This window comes from Podarcis gaigeae (genome assembly GCF_964106915.1).
Source record: "Podarcis gaigeae genome assembly, chromosome: 14".
Taxonomy (NCBI): Eukaryota; Metazoa; Chordata; class Lepidosauria; order Squamata; family Lacertidae; genus Podarcis; species Podarcis gaigeae.
The window spans coordinates 15,264,960-15,283,586 of NC_139690.1; the positions used below are offsets into that span (position 1 = coordinate 15,264,960).

Consider the following 18,627-nt stretch of genomic DNA (forward strand, 5'->3'; position numbering starts at 1 on the left):
CCAGGACCATTTTGATTTCCAGCAACCACTAGGCCTGTCTACACAGGGATAATGGAGACGATCATTCAGTACTCAATAAGCCACATGGCAGGAACTCATATGCAGATCATGCAGATTTTAGTGCTAAAAGGAATGTGTATGTAAAACAAGAATACAGGAACTCCTATGACAGGGAAGGAGAACCTCAGGTCCTCTCTAGCCCAGGATCCTGTTCTCACAGTTCTCACAGATACCCACAAATGGGATCCGAGTGCCTTGTGATTCCCATTAACTGGCATTCGGAAGCATACTGCCCAGAACTGTGAAGGCAGAGTTGTAAAACAACTTCACCATCACCACTAAAATATCTGTTAAACAAAGAACATAATGGCATTTAAAATTCTATTTATTTATTTGAATTAATATACCGCCCTATACTCACAGATCTCAGGGTGGTTCACAGAAAAGATAACAATATATAAAATCAAAATAAGAATAACCCAATAACACCAACTACATAGGATGTCAATCAGGTCAACCAAAGGCCTGGTTTAAAAGGAACGTTTTTACCTGGTGCCTAAAGGTATAAAATGGAAGTACCAGGCAAACCTCCCTGGGGAGAGCATTCCACAGATAGGGAGCCACTGCAGAGAAGGCCCTGTTCTTACGTTGCCACCCTCTGCACCTCTTAAGGAGGAGGCACATGAAGAAGGGCCTCAGAAGATGATCTCAGGGTCCGGGTAGGTTCATATGAAAAGAGGCAGTCCTTGAGGTATTGTGGTCCTGAGCCGTTTAAGGGTTTGTAGTTCAAAACCAGCACTTTGAATGGGGCCCGGAAACTAATTGGTAGCCAATGCAGTCAGACTAGGATCGGTGTAATATGCACAAACCGTCTTGCTCCGGTGAGCAACCTGCCTGCTGAATTCTGCACTAGCTGAAGTTTCCGAACCCTCTTCAGAGGCAGCCTTACGTATAACGCATTGCAGTAATCTAACCTTGAAGTTACCAGAGCATAGACAACAGTAGTTAGGCTATCCCTGTCTAGATAGGGGAGTAGCTGGGTCACCGGCCGAAGCTGATAGAAGGCACTCTGGGCAACTGAGGCCACCTGAGCCTCCAGCGACAACAAATGATCCAGGAACACCCCCAAGCGGCGAACCAGCTCCTTCAGGGGAAGTGTAACCCCATCAAGAGCCGGAGACCTCCCAGCCTTCTGGTCTAGGGAACCACCCACTAGATTCTAGATACAAACACGCAATCACTTTCAAATCAATTTTGGTAACTTTCTAACATTATATAAAAACCGATTCTTGCTTCTCTTACAAACACCACCAGCTAGCAGCTTTGGTGCATTATAGTTTCAGTTGGTTGCTACATATTGAATTATAAATGTCCTCCGTTAGGGGTACATATGTCTTTTCTTTGTCATTCAGGAAATACAGGGTGTCTTTGATAGCTGCTGGGTCAAATCCTTCTTGGGCTAACTGCACCTTCCGGTGTTTGAATGTTCCGGTGACCTCAATGGCATCCTGCAACGACAAGGGAAAAGGCAAAATTACAGTGCAATCCTATGCATGTTTACGCAAGTGTAAGGAACAGTATTCAGAGGGGGTTACTCTCAGGTAAACAGGATTGTAGCCTTAATATTATCTGTTGGGCCATATCTTTACTGGAATCAACAAAAATGCCAAAAATAATGACACGTGTCTGAGCTCTCAAGAACTCTTTATCAGGCAAGACGTTACACAAAATATGAGGAAGTGGGGGGAAAGGATTAGTACAAAGTTTGCCAAAAAATAAAAAGGAAGTATAAAAATTAGTCTGGCTGGTGTAGCTATGAAGTCAGCTTTTAGGCTCATCTCCAAGGTGTAGGTTAAAGTTGAGTCCATCTCTGTTGGGTTTCAAGTTACACACCTAGGATTCTGAGACTAAGGACGGAATCGCACTATACATTCAAAGCACACCCCACACATATTTAAAGCACATTGCTTCCCACAGAGAATCCTGGGAATTCTAGTTTCCCCCTCACAGAGCTACAATTCCTAATGATGATGATGATGATAATTTATTATTTATTATTTATACCCCATCTGGCTGAGTTTCCCCAGCCACTTTGGGCAGCTTCCAATCAAGTGTTAGAAACAAACTTCCCTAAACAGGGCTGCCTTTAGATGTCTTTTAAAAAGAAGATAGCTGCTTATTTCCTTCACATCTGAAAGGAGGGCGTTCCACAGGGCGGGCGCCACTACCGAGAAGGCCCTCTGCCTGGTTCCCTGTAACCTCACTTCTTGCAATGAGGGAACCACCAGAAGGCCCTTGGCGCTGGACCTCAGTGTCCGGGCAGAACAATGGGGGTGGAGACGCTCCTTCAGGTATACTGGGCTGAGGCCGTTGAGGGCCTTAAAGGTCAGCACCAACACTTTGAATTGTGCCTGGAAACATACTGGGAGCCAATGCAGTTCTCTCAGGACCGGTGTTATGTGGTCTCGGCGGCCGCTCCCAGTCACCAGTCTAGCTGCTGCATTCTGGGTTAATTGCAGTTTCTGGGTCACCTTCAAAGGTAGCCCCACGTAGAGCGCATTGCAGTAGTCCAAGCAGGAGATAACTAGAGCATGCACCACTCTGGATTAAGTATCCTTAATCAACTATGCCCAAAGAAAAAGGACTGTCTCCTCCTGTGGCTTCCAGGATTCAGAGTCATACAGCCTCTGACTATGGACATAGAACACATCCATCAGGGCTAGTTGCCACTGATAACATTATTCTTCATGAATTTAGAACCATAGAATTGTAGAATTTGAAGGGACCATGAGGGTCATCAAGTCCAGCCCCCTGGCAGGCAGGAATCTTTTTGCCCAAAATTGGGTTCGAACCCACAACCCTGAGATCAAGAGTCTCAGGCTCTACTGACTGAGCTCCTCTTTTAAAGCCATCGAAGCTGCTGGCCATCACCGCCCCTTGGGGGAGCAATTTCAAATGCACTGCGTTAAAAAGTATGTTCTTTTGTCTGTCCTCTTCCAACGTTTAGAATTCTAGTGCTATGATGCATAGGGAGAAAAACATTTCTCTGTCCTTTTTCTCCATTTCATGCATCATTTTATACCCTTCTATCCTGTTAACAGCAGTCACGAAATTAAGATGCCTGCTTCTTGGGAGAAAAGCAATGACAAACCTAGACAGCATCTTAAAAAGCAGAGACATCATCTTGCCAACAAAGGTCCATATAGTTAAAGCTATGGTTTTCCCAGTAGTGATGTATGGAAGTGAGAGCTGGACCATAAAGAAGGCTGATTGCCGAAGAATTGATGCTTTTGAATTATGGTGCTGGAGGAGACTCTTGAGAGTCCCATGGACTGCAAGAAGATCAAACCTATCCATGCTGAAGGAAATCAGCCCTGAGTGCTCACTGGAAGGACAGATTGTGAAACTGAGGCGCCAATACTTTGGCCACCTCATGAGAAGAGAAGACTCCCTGGAAAAGACCCTGATGTTGGGAAAGATGGAGGGCACAAGGAGAAGGGGACGACAGAGGACGAGATGCTTGGACAGTGTTCTCGAAGCTACAAACATGAGTTTGACCAAACTGTGGGAGGGCGTGAAAGACAGGAGTGCCTGGCGTGCTTTGGTCCATGGGGTCACGAAGAGTCGAACACAACTAAACGACTAAACAACAACAACAACATCCTGTTGACTCTTGCTTGCCTTTTCTCTAAAAAAAAAAAAAGCCTGAATGCTGTAATCAGTCTTCTTACAGGAGCGGTAGAATCATAGATGCGCAGATTCCTACCATACTGTAACTTCCACGAATACTAGAACCTGTTCCATGCTGAAAATGGTCCTTAGTAAGGCAGACTTACCTGGATCCTCACAAAACAAGGCCTTGCATAAGCAGGCAGGTAGTCGACGACGTGTTTGTAGAGTTGTCCCCCATCAAATTCACAGCCGTCTGTTAGGCGTATGGATGCCATGCCTATCCTGCCCTCGTGACCTGCAAGGCAATCATTGGTGCTTGGGTTTCTTTTTTCTTTTTAAATCTTTATTGCATTTTAAAAATTACAAAGAAAGCATAAATTAAACATTACATCCAAATATTCAAAATTCAAAAGGAAAAATACAAAAATGGAAAAAGAAGAAGAAAAAGAAATTAAAAGGTAGATAATATAAAACAAAAAAAGAATTAGTCAAGTACACTAAATTGTTCAAAGGGCACAAGCAGTAATTTGAATATTCTATACACTAGGTCTCAGAAAGAAATACATTTGTAATCCTTATTTTCTTTCTTTCTTTCTTTCTTTCTTTCTTTACAGTCACTTTCTTTCTGTTCCGGAAAAACTAGTTTGAATCCCTGCTATATTAGTTGACTTCCCTCTATCTCTTTGAGGCTTCAACACTTCTCTTAAGTAACAAATATACTGTAATCATTTATTAAAATCAGTTTTTCCCATTATATCTGTTGCTTGTGTTTCTAAACCGCATCTCAAGAAGTTCCTGATACAGCGTACTAGAAATTTTTTCAAACAGTATAAATCATAAAAAATACAGGCTGTCTTGACAACTTGTCAAGTAGTCAAGGTATACTTGACTACCTCAGTATATCTGAAGGAGCGTCTCCACCCCCATCGTTCAGCCAGGATACTGAGGGCCAGCTCCAAGGGCCTTCTGGCAGTTCCCTCCCTGCGAGAAGTGAGGTTGCAGGCAACCAGGCAGAGGGCCTTCTTGGTAGTGGCGCCCACCCTGTGGAACGCCCTCCCATCAGATGCCAAGGAAATAAACAACTACAGTAGTACCTTGGGTTAAGTACTTAATTTGTTCCGGAGGTCCATTCTTAACCTGATACTGTTCTTAACCTGAAGCACCACTTTAGCTAATGGGGCCTCCCGCTGCCACCGCACCGCCAGAGCACGATTTCTGTTCTCATCCTGAAGCAAAGTTCTTAACCCGAGGTACTATTTCTGGGTTAGCGGAGTCTGTAACCTGAAGCGTCTGTAACCTGAGGCACCACTGTATCTGACTTTTAGAAGACATCTGAAGGCAGCCTTGTTTAGGGAAGTTTTTAACCTTTTGATGTTTTATCGTGCTTTTAATATTCTGTTGGGAGCCGCCCAGAGTGGCTGGGGAAACCCAGCCAGATAGGCAGGGTAATAACAACAACGACAACAACAACAACTTAACCCTCAGACCTTTTCTGAGAGAAGACCATGGAGAAGAAGACCATAGCTGCCTGAAGTCTACCGCTGCCCTACATCAAGAACGTGAACTAAAAACAGCCAAATTATCAGGCCCATCTCTCCAGTGGCTTTGGGCACCTGGAGGTTTCAGCTGAACCATGGCTGTTTGACACTGTAGACATGCTATGTGTGGGATGAGAGAGCTTCCTTGTACACGTAGGTGAAAGGACTACGGTTTTTTAAGCCAAACGTAAGGGAAGGGGCTGGAATAGTCTTGATGGAACCAGCCTCCTCCCAGGGCTTCTAAGGTCTATGACCTTGAATGTTATTGACACAGGAGCCCCTAGCCAGGGCTGTGAGAACATGGTTGCATACTTTCTTATGAGCTAATCTGTGCTTTTTGTCACTTGGAAAGGAACACCTGGCATTGAATACTGTTTACTCAAAGGATTTGTGGTTTGGGATAGAATATTTGGCCAGATCAGCTCAAGTGTTTAGGAGAGATTCTGTCCCTGTGAACTTACGTCAGGTGGCAAATATATAGGATCTATCTAAAAGGGGTGATTTTAGATAGATAGGCATAATAAAAAAAGGTGAAGGGTTACCACGACTTGCTACTCTCCCCCTTGCTGCAAGACCAGTTTGCAATTAGGCATTTCAGTCTTCTATTTGGTTTTTTAGGCCCAAGGGGAGCTGAGCTGTATTTCCTCCATCTGCTGTAACATAATCTGAGAAGAGGATAAGGAACTCTGGACTATTATTCAGTTCTCTTGTTGGCGAAATCTTTCCCATGGCAATTAGGTGTTTACCTCTTCAACAGAGGTAGGTGAAAACAAAGGAAAGCAGCTTGAAGCGCACTTGGTAATCAAGCTCTAAATGTCGGTGGCAGAAATGGAGCACCCAGCAAAATACTCCTATTGTTTGCTACTTTTACTTTTTTTTAAAAAAAGACGTTTACTGAAAACAAAGCACATTTAATCACATAATCATATTTAATTCTTCTGATTGTTGTGCTTTATAACGGTTTGTTTTATTGTTTTTAATGTTTGATGTTTTTAATGTTTTTTTAATGTTTTATGTTTTACCATGTTTTTAATATTCTGTTGGGCAGGATATTATTATTATTATTATTATTATTATTATTATTATTATTATTATTATTATTATTATTGTATTTTAAAATTTTGTATTCATTGCATTCATTTCTATATTTAATTGGGGGTATTTTAATGCCCCAATGGAATTGTTGTTGTGTATTTTAATTTGTATTGATCTTATGATTTGTAATTACACTTTTATTAAACTGGTAAACTGGTTAGATGCCATTTCAGCATATAAAGGGTACATAAATAAATACATATTTTTTAAAAAAATGTGCATAAATATATAAATAGAACTTGTCGCTGATCTGTCTTTTATTCTTTTAGAGAAAGGAAAAGTATATAGTAAAATAAGGCTGCAATCCTTTGCACTTAGTCCTATAGAACTTAGTGTGGCTTTATGTTTGAGTAGACATGTATGCAGTGGTACCTTGGTTTACAAACTTAATCCATTCTGGAAGTCCATTCTTAAACCAAAGCATTCTTAAACCAAGGCGTGCTTTCCCATAGCAGTGGGGGACTCAATTTACAAATGGAACACACTCAGCAGGAAGCGGAACATGTTCTTATTCCAAGGCAAAGTTCACAAACCAAAACACCTCCTTCTGGGTTTTGCAGCGTTCTTAATCCAAGTTGTTCATAAACTAAGCTGTTCTTAAACCAAGGTACCACTAAGTTAATATTTCGGTTCATACAAAATATCCACTTCTGTCACGGACTTCCCAATATTTAAAAATTGATTGCATTCATCCTAATTCAACTTCCCTTCTCTGCAACTCAAAATGTGTTTACAAATGCAGAAAAACAGTACAGTATTTGGGTTTGTCTAGAAAGTTAATGACTCTGCTGCTATCTTTTTAAAATGTTGATACATTACTCTGCAATCGTGGTTACAAAAAAATCAAATGTGTTATGAGGAAAATACAGAAAGTGGGACAGAGATCTTCTGATCACTTAGGATGAGTGTTGAGGGAGTGTAGCAGCCACAATGATGGAAAGAAGGCCATTTTTCTCTCTCTTTTCAAGAAGCCACAAAGCTATCACCTTTCACACCAGAGCATTCATACTATACCTGGAATGGGCACGCCATATACATTTGCCTCCTGAATAAAGTTGATCAGTCCCAGAATATCTGCAACTTCAGTTGTAGCAACATTTTCTCCTTTCCATCTGAGATGGGGGGGGGGGGCAGCAGGGGAGAAAATCCCATTAAAGCAAACAAAGTCAGAGCAAGTAACATTGCAAAATAATGGACACTTGCGCCACTTTCCTTTGCAGAGATGTAGCCATACAAATTAAGTAACTAACCTGCAAGTAATATAGGTAAAGGGTAAAGGGACCCCTGACAATTAGGTCCAGTCGCAGACGACTCTGGGGTTGTAGTGCTCATATCGCTTTATTGGCCAAGGGAGCCGGTGTACAGCTTCCGGGTCATGTGCCCAGCAGGACTAAGCCGCTTCTGGCGAACCAGAGCAGCGCACGGAAACGGCGTTTACCTTCCCGCCGGAGTGGTACCTATTTATTTACTTGCACTTGATTTTGAACTGCTAGGTTGGCAGGAGCTGGGACCGAGCAACGGGAGCTCACCCCGTCACAGGGATTCGAACCGCCGACCTTCTGATCCGCAAACCCAAGAGGCTCAGTGGTTTAGACCACAGGGCCTAATGGCCACCCTGGGTGGGTGGGGCTAGTTCAGAGCCTGAGACCATATAAACCTCTGGAAGATGCCCCATACTGAACTTCTGACTATCTACCACATAGGGCATCCATGGAAATGTTTTCCGGGTTCAGCTTTCGTGGCTCCAGCCCTGACACAATAATACGGAACCCCCTCTTCAAGGCCATTTCATGTTGCCATTTCTGCAAGTCAGTATGTGGACTGACTTGGAATAAGTCCACACATTCATCTGCTGATTGTTGGCATCACTAAGTGATGACAGAATATTTTTCATTGTAAGCTCACATATTCAGTAAGAGGTCAACAAAAGAGGGTGTGTGTGTGTGTGTGTGTGTGTGTGTGAGAGAGAGAGAGAGAGAGAGAGAGAGAGGTGTGTTTGTCCCCCAACCTGCACAATGACATGATCACCCAAATTCTCTGCTGCACATCATCTTTCTGATGAGCTGCATACAGGGACTCCTGACCATTAGGTTCAGTCGTGGCCAACTCTGGGGTTGTGGCGCTCATCTTGCTTTATTGGCCAAGGGAGCCGGCGTACAGCTTCCGGGTCATGTGCCCAGCATGACTAAGCCGCTTCTGGCGAACCAGAGCAGCACACGGAAACACTGTTTACCTTTCTGCCGGAGCGGTACCTATTTATCTACTTGCACTTTGACATGCTTTCGAACTGCTAGGTTGGCAGGAGCAGGGACTGAGCAACAGGAGCTCACCCCGTCGCGGGGATTCGAACCACTGACCTTCTGATCGGCAAGTCCTAGGCTCTGTGGTTTAACCCACAGCGCCACCCGTGTCCCTTGCTGCATACATTAAGAACCCACAATTATTTGCTTTCACCTTTTAAAGGTCATAAAGGTCATTGCGAGCTTTTTTGCAGAGAAGGTCTTGTTGCTCCGCCATGACCTCCCTGCCAATTTGGATACAATAAAGGAACTGGAGGCCCCTCGACTGTCCTCGGGTCCAGTATTGGACCACTTCGACCGGATACCCCCAGCCGATGTGGACAGACTCCTCCGAGCTGGAAAGCCCACCACCTGTCCTCTCGACCCGTGCTCGTCTTGGCTGATTAGAGCGTGTCCAGACAAGGTGCAGGCCCTCCTGGGGGATATCATCAATTTGTCCCTTGGCACGGGGACATTCCCTGCGGAACTGAAGGAGGCAGTGGTGCGCCCGCTCTTAAAGAAAACATCATTAGATCCTTTAGATCTATCCAATTACCGCCCGGTTTCGAATCTTCCGTTCCTGATTGAGAGAGCGGTTGCCGAACAGCTTGGTAGGTTTCTGGATGAAACATCGGCTCTGGATCCATTCCAGTCCGGCTTCCGTGCGGGTCATGGAACCGAGATGGCTCTGGTTGCCCTAACAGATGATCTTCGTAGACAGCTGGATTGAGGCGGGTCGGGGCTGCTGATTCTTCTAGATCTGTCAGCAGCTTTTGACATGGTCGATCACGAACTCCTGGTACACCGCCTTGCCGACGTGGGGATTCAGGGCACAGTCCTTCAATGGCTGCGCTCGTTTCTATCTGGTCGGGGACAGAGGGTGGCGCTTGGGGGGGAATTGTCATCGCGTCACTCCTTGGTGTGTGTAGTGCCTCAGGGTGCGATACTCTCCCCGATGCTTTTCAACATCTTTATGCGCCCCCTCGCCCAGCTTGTCCGGAGTTTTGGGCTGGGCTGCCATCAGTATGCTGATGACACCCAACTCTATCTGTTGATGGACGGCCATCCTGACTCGGCCCCAGACACACTGACCAGATGTTTGGAAGCTGTGGCTGGATGGTTACGTGGGAGCCGGTTGAAGCTAAATCCTTCGAAGACAGAGGTCCTGTGGCTGGGACGGGACGATATGGGATTGGGGGGGCAACTCCCATCTCTTGCGGGGGTGCAATTAGTGCCAGCACCATCCGTTAAGAGTTTGGGTGTAATCTTCGATACCTCCCTTTCCATGGAGGCGCAGATTGCAGCTATAACAAAGACAGCATTTTTTCATCTCCGCCAAGCTAAGCAGTTGGCCCCTTATCTCTCTCGCCCTGACCTAGCCACTGTGATCCATGCGACGGTCACCTCCAGACTGGATTATTGTAACTCGCTCTACGTGGGGCTGCCCTTGAGACTGACCCAGAAACTCCAGCGGGTGCAGAATGCTGCAGCGAGACTCCTTACGGGGTCTTCGCTGCGAGACCACATTCACCCGGTGCTATACCAGCTGCACTGGCTCCCGGTGGAGTATAGGATCAGGTTTAAGGTGCTGGTTTTAACCTTTAAAGCCCTATACGGCCTAGGACCCTCGTACCTACGGGACCGCCTCTCCTGGTATGCCCCACAGAGAAACTTACGGTCTTCAAATAAAAACATCTTGAAGGTCCCAGGCCACAGAGAAGTTAGGCTGGCCTCAACTAGAGCCAGGGCTTTTTCGGCTGTGGCTCCGATCTGGTGGAACGCTCTGTCACTAGAGACTAGGGCCCTGCAAGACAGAGCTGTTCCACCAGGCCTTTGGCCAGGGCACAACCTGACTCCCTCCCTCGGCAATCTTCGTGGAGCTCTGGCACAATGGTTGCCAGTGGCTTGATTTGAATCAATTTTATAATGAATGATTTTAGAGTGTTGTTTGTGCTGTACTTTTGTACTGTTTTATTGTTGTTAGCCGCCCTGAGCCCGGCTTCGGCTGGGGAGGGCGGGATATAAATAAAATTTATTATTATTATTATTATTATTATTATTATTATTATTATACATAAAAAGCCAACAAACCGGAATGTGTCTCCAACTCGGTCATGGAAATAAATGAAGTTGTTATGGTCAATCATTAAAAGATCACCACTGTTGAAATATAAATCCCCTTTCTGGAACACATCTCTGAGCTTTTTCTTTTCAGTCTGGCTCTTGGCTCCCACATATCCACTAAATGGTGCAAACCGTGTTATTTTACAAACTAACAGTCCCACTTCACCTGTAGGGAACAAAAAACAACAACAAGCAAGTATAAAAAGGCAGCCCCATACTGGGAAGTTTTTAAGGCCTGATGTTTCACTCTGATTTGTTATATTCTGTTGGAAGCCACCCAGAATGGTTGGGACAACCCAGTCAGATGGGCTGGGTACAATCTATGTATCAATCTATCTATTATTACATTTGTTAGTTGCTTTAAAAAATAAATTATCTCTCGCTTGGACTACTGCAATGCGCTCTATGTGGGGCTACCTTTGAAGGTGACCCGGAAACTACAATTAATCCAGAATGTGGCAGCTAGACTGGTGACTGGGAGCAGCCGCCGAGACCATATAACACCGGTCTTGAAAGACCTACATTGGCTCCCAGTACGTTTCGGAGCACAATTCAAAGTGTTGGTGCTGACCTTCAAAGCCCTAAACAGCCTCGGTCCAGTATACCTGAAGGAGCGTCTCCACCTCCATCGTTCTGCCCGAGGGCCTTCTGGCGGTTCCCTCACTGCAAGAAGTGAGGTTACAGGGAACCAGGCAAAGGGCCTTCTTGGTAGTGACACCTGCCCTGTGGAATGCCCTCCCACCAGATGTCAAAGAGAAAAATAACTACCAAACTTTTAGAAGACATCTAAAGGCAGCCCTGTTTAGGGAAGCTTTTAATGTTTAATAGGTTATTATATTTTAGTGTTTTGTTGGAAGCCGCCCAGAGTGGCTAGGGGAACCCAGCCAGATGGGCGGGGTATAAATAAATTATTATTATTATTATTATTATTATTATTATTATTATTATTATTATTTAAAATAAAACAGACAAAACCAATCAAAACCCTCAAATTTAAAACAATGTATCACACAAAATACCCAAAGTGCTCATCTAATAATGTAATATTGACAAGTCCTAGCCACCCCAGATAAACACCACTGTAGAGGAAGGCTAGCTTAGTTACAAAATATTTGAGTGAATATAAAGGTTTTAGCCTGTTAGCGACGGTGTCAGGCATGTTTCCTTGGGGATAATGTTTCACAGATGGAATTGTTTCATTCACAAGTAGGGAATTTGTGGCCTTCCAGATGTTGCTAGACTGCAGTTCCCGTCAGCTACAGTGAGCATGGCCAGGTTCAGGGATGATGGGAGCTGCAGTCCAGCAACCTTTAAAAGGCCTATTGTTTTCCGCACTTCAAAATGATGTGCAAGAAAGGCCTACTAAAATGGCAGCTCAAAGAAACAGCAGCACTGAATTTTACCGGCAAATAAAGAAGTAAAACATATGTACCTTTAGGAACTTTTATACAGTAGCCGTCTTCATTTCGGAAAGGTTCATCTTTCTCTACATCATATTTAATCAGGTCATAGCGCATTATTTTCTAATGAAAATGGTGATGATGATGATAATGATTATTATTATTAATCGAATTTATATACTGCCCTATACCCGGAGGTCTCATATACATCACATTTTACATATACATTGCATTTTTCTTCATACAGACCCCCAATACTGTTTATATAAAAAAAGAGAACACTTTAAGCATCATATACATGTATGGAAGTGCCATGGACTTCTTCAGCTGATGCACTTGGAAGCAGCGACGGCTGCTGCGCTACCTTGAACATCAGCTGTTAGGCGGTGAGGCTAAGCAGTTCAACAAAGCCCCACTGCCCCTCCGGCTTGCGAGGAGACCCTCCCTGGAGCCTGAAGAGGTCATCTTTGGGATCTGAGGTAGGTCTCCTTGCGAGTCAGTAGGACTCTCCAGGGTGCTCCCCATTTTATGTGATTTCGCAAAAACACAGGGTCCTGGAACGGAACCCCACCTGTATTAATACAGAGGTTCAGATCATGATGCATGGATTCTGTTAGTGTGAGCTTCTGACGACGTTGTTGTATCTTCAAAATTAAACAAGCTTTGTAAATATTGTTATATATACATATTCAATCTGAAGTATCATGTCTAATCTTGGTAAACAGGGACCACTTAAACATATTTTCACTTACCTTATGCAAATAATTTAATCTTCCCACGGCTCCGATTTTCCCAGTATAGTTCACAAAGCCTACATTGCCTTCCGTGGCTGCGTAAAACTCAAAAATGCGTATGTTTCCAAACCTCCGGATGAATTCCCTCCAAACGTCAGCCCTTAAGCCATTACCCAAGGCAATTCTTACCCTATGGTTGCGATCGTTGTCTTTCTGGAAATAAAAGGAAGAACTCATGATACCAGAAGGGCATTAACAGTGTTCAGTAGAGAATGAGCTAGCCATATTGCAGTATTTTATACATGCAAAAAGTAATCCACACTCGCCAGCAGAAGGTGGAGGCTTCTATGAGAAGCACAGGGAGCTGCCTTATAAAGGATTGGAATAATAATAATAATAATAATAATAATAATAATAACAATAATAATTATTATTATTTATTTATTGTTTATACCCCATCCATCTGGCTGGGTTTCCCCAGCCACTCTGGGTGGCTCCAAACAGAATATTAAAAACACAATAAAACACCAAACATTAAAAACTTCCCTAAACAGGGCTGCCTTCAGATGTCTTCTAAAAATCAAATAGTTGTTTATTTCCTTGACATCTGATGGGAGGACGTTCCACAGGGCGGGTGCCACCTGGGGTTCCCTGTAACCCCACTCCTCGCAGGGAGGGAACCGCCAGAAGGCCCTCGGAGCTGGACCTCAGTGTCCGGGCTGAGTGATGGGGTGGAGATGCTCCTTCAGGTATACTGGGCCGAGGTCGTTTAGGGCTTTCAAGGTCAGCACCAGCACTTGGAATTGTGCTCGGAAACGTACATCCAAAGTCAGAATTGTCTTATCAAAACCAATGGTGCCCGTTCCCAGGGGCAAAAGTGGGCAGAGAAACCAATGCAAATCTTTGCTGTACCTTATACTGAGTCTGAGCATAGGTCCATCTAGCTCAGGGCTGTCTATACTGACTGGCAAGTGCACTCAGGGGGGTGGGGTCTCTCCCAGCCCTAACTTGGAGATGCTGGGGATAGAACTAAGGAGCTTCTATATGCAAGGCAGTTGCTCTACCACCAAGCTACGGCATCCTGTTGTACAACAGGCAAGTTTCTACATACTTCCTTCTCTTTCCTCCATCCAGAAAAACAAGAGTCATTATTCAGAGTTCAAGGACTGTCAGGGGAGAGATTTCATCAGGCAAGGCCTTGCCCCACCCTCTAGTCTCTGCTTCTCAATCCGTACTGTATTGTTTTATGTACAGTGGTACCTCGGGTTGGGACACGGGTGGCGCTGTGGGTTAAACCACAGAGCCTAGGACTTGCCGATCAGAAGGTCGGCGGTTCGAATCCCCGCGGTAGGGTGAGCTCCCGTTGCTCGGTCCCTGCTCCTGTCAACCAAAGAATTCAAAAGCACAAAGTGCAAGTAGATAAATAGGTACCGCTCCAGCGGGAAGGTAAACGGCGTTTCCGTGCGCTGCTCTGGTTTGTCAGAAGCAGCTTATTCATGCTGGCTACGTGACCCAGAAGCTGTCTGCGGACAAACGCCGGCTCCCTCAGGCAATAAAGCCGCAACCCCAGAGTCGGTCACGACTGGACCTAATGGTCAGGGGTCCCTTTACCCTTTACCTTTACCTCAGGTTACAGACTCCGCTAACCCAGAAATAGTACCTTGAGTTAAGAACTTTGCTTCAGGATGAGAACAGAAATCACGCAGCGCGGCGGCAGCGGCAGGAGGCCCTATTAGCTAAAGTGGTGCTTCAGGTTAAGAACAGTTTCAGGTTAAGAACGCACCTCGAGAACGAATTAAGTACTTAACCCGAGGTACTACTGTACTGTGGCTTGCCATTGTCTTATTGATTATAGTTTAGAAATTATTTATTGGAACTGTTGAGTGGATTTCTGTTTAACTTTTATATGTTGACATTATTATTTTATACTGTTCTAATGATTGTTGAATGTTACTTTTTTGATGTAGGTTGCTTATTTTAAAATTTTGCTTTATTGTCACATTTCTGTATTGCATTAGATTGTTATAAGATGTACATTTTTTCTTTCTTCAGCTTGTAAACCGCCTTGAGTATTGTAAGATAGAAAGACGGTATACAAATTGAAAAGATGAAAAGGACACTCTAGGACACAAGGTTGGGGGCAGTGAGGCTTCTGAATGACAGCTACTGGAAGACACAGGAGGGGAGAGGCCTCTTGTGATCAAATCCTGCTCAAGAGTTTTCCCCACACGAATCTAGTTGGCTACTAGATTAGCAAGACAAAGGAGATGGTGTTGGACTTTCGGAGGAAGAGAGGAGAACTAGCCCCGCTGTACATTGGGGAGGGCTGTGTGGAGAGCATCTCTTCCTTTAAATTCCTAGGAGTTTATCTCAGTGAAGACCTTACTTGGAAAATCAATACAACCCAGGTGGTTAAGAAAGCCCAACAGAGACTCCATCTCCTCACAGAGTATTGCGAAAGAACGATGTCAATCAACATTTGATGATCTCCTTCTACCCGTCAACAATAGAAAGTGTCCTTTCATAGTGCATCATGGTGTGGCACGCTGGTTTGACATCAACTGAGAGGAAGTGCCTACAAAGGGTGGTGGATACAGTACTAGATATTATGGGCTGTCCCGTGAATCCGTTGGATGACATTGAGGAAAAACGTTGCCTCAGGAGAGTGAGGAAAATTCTCAGGGATGATTCACACCCTGGCCAGCACTCTCTTGATCTCCTGCCCTCGGGCAGAAGATATAGACGCATGATTAGTCGGACCAACAGGGTAAAGAACAGTTTCTATCTGTGGGCTTTCATTGCCTACAGACAGCCACCCAGTCTTAAACAACTCCTAACCCACAATAATACTACAACCAGACCTAACACGGACACTGGCACCAGAGCCTGCAATAAACCCAGATGCCAACTTTGCTGCCACATACACCCGGACAACACCATTACTGGCCCCAACAACATCACACATACCATCTCGGGACTATTTAATTGCTCATCGTCTAACATTGTGTATGCCATCAAATGCCAACAGTGTCCTTCAGCTCTCTATATTGGACAAACAGGCCAGACCTTACGCCAAAGAATAAACGGACATAAATCGGACATCAGGAATCACAAGACAGAGAAACCAGTAGGAGAACACTTCAATCTCCCAGGACATTCTATACAAGATCTCAAAGTAGCTGTTTTACTACAAAGGAATTTCAGAAATAGACTGGAAAGAGAAGCTGCTGAATTACAACTTATCACCAAACTTAAAACCATGGAGAAACCTGGTCTGAACAAAGACCTTGGATTCTTATCTCATTATACATGACAAAGCCATTTTTCACCTTTTCACCCCTCGCTTCTTCCTGTAAGACCTATTGCAGTCGTTAAGAGTCGTCAACAGGCTCATCACAGCTATCTGCCAATCACCCATTCCCACCACCCTTCTGAGTAATACCCCTCCCCACCTTCTCACTATATAGAAGGGTCTGGAAACTTCTGTTTCAGTGTATCTGAAGAAGTGTGCATGCACACGAAAGCTCATACCAAGAACTGACTTAGTTGGTCTTTAAGGTGCTACTGGAAGGAATTTTTTTTGTTTTGACTATGGCAGACCAACACGGCTACCTATCTGTATCTGTGGGCTGTTACGCTGCTGAATGAAAAGATAATAACAGGGCAACTAACTTTCCGGTTTGGTGGGTGTGCGTCAGTGAATGAGGGGAATTAGGACTAAGAGAGCTGAGTGGGGGTGCTTGTGTAATCTCACTGTATACAAGTTGTACAAGTGACAATAAAGTACAGTGGTACCTCGGGTTAAGAACTTAATTCGTTCTGGAGGTCTTAACCTGAAACTGTTCTTAACCTGAGGTACCACTTTAGCTAATGGGGCCTCCTGCTGCCGCCACCACACAATTTCTGTTCTCATCCTGAAGCAAAGTTCCTAACCTGAGGTACTATTTCTGGGTTGGTGGAGTCTGTAACCTGAAGCGTCTGTAACCCAAGGTACCCCTGTATTTCATATTTATTTCAATTTCAATATACTATGAGAACAGGATGCTGGACCAGATGGTCCTTGGCCTGATCCAGCGGGTTCTTCTTATGTTCTATCCATATGACACCACAATGGCTAGCTTTGGTCCTTCCATGTATTTCCCCCCAACTCTTGCTTTTTTTGACCATGGGAGTCCTGAGATTTATTTTTCCGCTTACAAAAGCTTCTCTAGGGGCGAGCTATTATTAACCTACCGTCTGTCCCTTTGTTTTCCATTCATCCCTTTTCCCCTGAGTAAAGGCCGTAAAGGTTAGATCTGAGCTATGATCAAATCCAAAAAGGAACCCTACCACAAAAATAATGCACTTTTTTAAAAGCCTGGTTATGAACCACTTACGATGTACTGATATTTGTTTATTTTTTTCCTGTTAACATTTCAAATATATGTAACTCTGAAAGGATTGTGATTTTTTTGGTGTCCCACATATATTTTGTCTCAGTTAATAAAATTCCTTTAAAGATAAAAAAGCGCCTGTAAACAGGGAGAGTAGAACATGAGAAAACGCTGTTACTGAGTACAGCCGAACCCATGACGGAGCCTTCTTGGTAGATGCCCCGAATTTAGGGAATGCCTTGCCTGGCGATGTGTATCTGATCCCCTTATTCTTAACATTTAGGCTCAACATTACAACACTCCTATTTCACCTTAGCATTCAGTGGCTAAATGATAATATTTCTGGCAATTCTGAAATCATCAGTTGTGAGGGTACGTGGTTGTCATTGTTGTTTAAACAAAAATGTTTTAAAATTGTATTGTTTTAACAGTTTGCCTACCTGGGCTCCTTTGGATGGAAACACAAGATAACAATCGAAATAATAACTTTTGTTGTTGTTGCCTAATCCCGTGATCAGCTCATTGTTTTAGGCTCAGTGCTGGTTATTTATTGTTTTATGTCTGCTATTTTATATAATGAACTGTTGGTTTATATAAATTATGTACTCTAGCCTGAGATCTATAGGTATAGGACTGGGATAAATACATTAAAACTTTGCAGTTCCAAACCTTTGTTTGCAGACAACGGGACTATATATTTGCAGGATTAGAGCAAATCCCGTCTGCTGATTACTGTTATTAATTCAATTTATTAGTTGCTTTTTTTTGGCCACGGCAACTCAAAGCAGCTTATAATATTCTAAGCAAAATACACATTAAAACCAACATTTAAAAAAAAAGTTAGAACACCCTACCCACACAAAAAGGCCATAGATCGTTAAAAGCCAAAGGCATGATGAGAAAATAACATTTTTGCCTGGCTCCTAAAGATATGTACGATACGATACGATACGATATTTTTATTGTCATTGTCCCTTGCAGAACAATGAAATTGAAAAACTACATAAAAACTACATAAAACTACCACGAAACTACATAAAACTACATAAAAACTACCTAAAACTACATAAAAACTACATAAAACATTCAAAAACCCCTAAAAACTCTAAAACCCCATTTTAAAATACACTATACTACAGAGACCCCTTATGCTGCGTTTAGAACCAGAATTGCATTAGCGTAGAAACTGTTTTTCAGGCGGCTAGTCCTGGCCTTTATAATGGTGATGTCACCTCCCCACTTTTTACCATTTTTAAATGCCAGCTGTCCTTACTTCTCTAGATAGACAGCATCTTAAAAAGCAGAGACATCACCTTGCCAACAAAGGTCCGTATAGTCAAAGCTATGGTTTCCCCAGTAGTGATGTATGGAAGTGAGAGCTGGACCATCAAGAAGGCTGATCGCCGAAGAAT

General features: G+C 43.8%; 1 protein-coding gene across 2 annotated transcripts in view; it reads right to left on the reverse strand.

Moving 5' to 3' along the window:
- SLC27A2 (solute carrier family 27 member 2) overlaps positions 1-18,627 on the reverse strand; it is a 42,529-nt gene that overhangs the window by 4,775 nt on the left and 19,127 nt on the right. Inside the window, exons 5-10 of one of the 2 annotated variants that reach the window (XM_083712674.1) lie at positions 12,861-13,055; positions 12,141-12,231; positions 10,676-10,874; positions 7,320-7,417; positions 3,837-3,967; positions 1,182-1,508 (exon numbers count right to left, since the gene is read on the reverse strand). In XM_083712674.1, the coding sequence (XP_083568800.1) occupies positions 1,332-1,508; positions 3,837-3,967; positions 7,320-7,417; positions 10,676-10,874; positions 12,141-12,231; positions 12,861-13,055 (891 nt within the window). In that variant the 3' untranslated portion in view covers positions 1,182-1,331. Of the gene's footprint in view, positions 1-367; positions 1,509-3,836; positions 3,968-7,319; positions 7,418-10,675; positions 10,875-12,140; positions 12,232-12,860; positions 13,056-18,627 lie in introns of those variants that run through there. The other variant, XM_083712673.1, reaches the window with a different exon arrangement.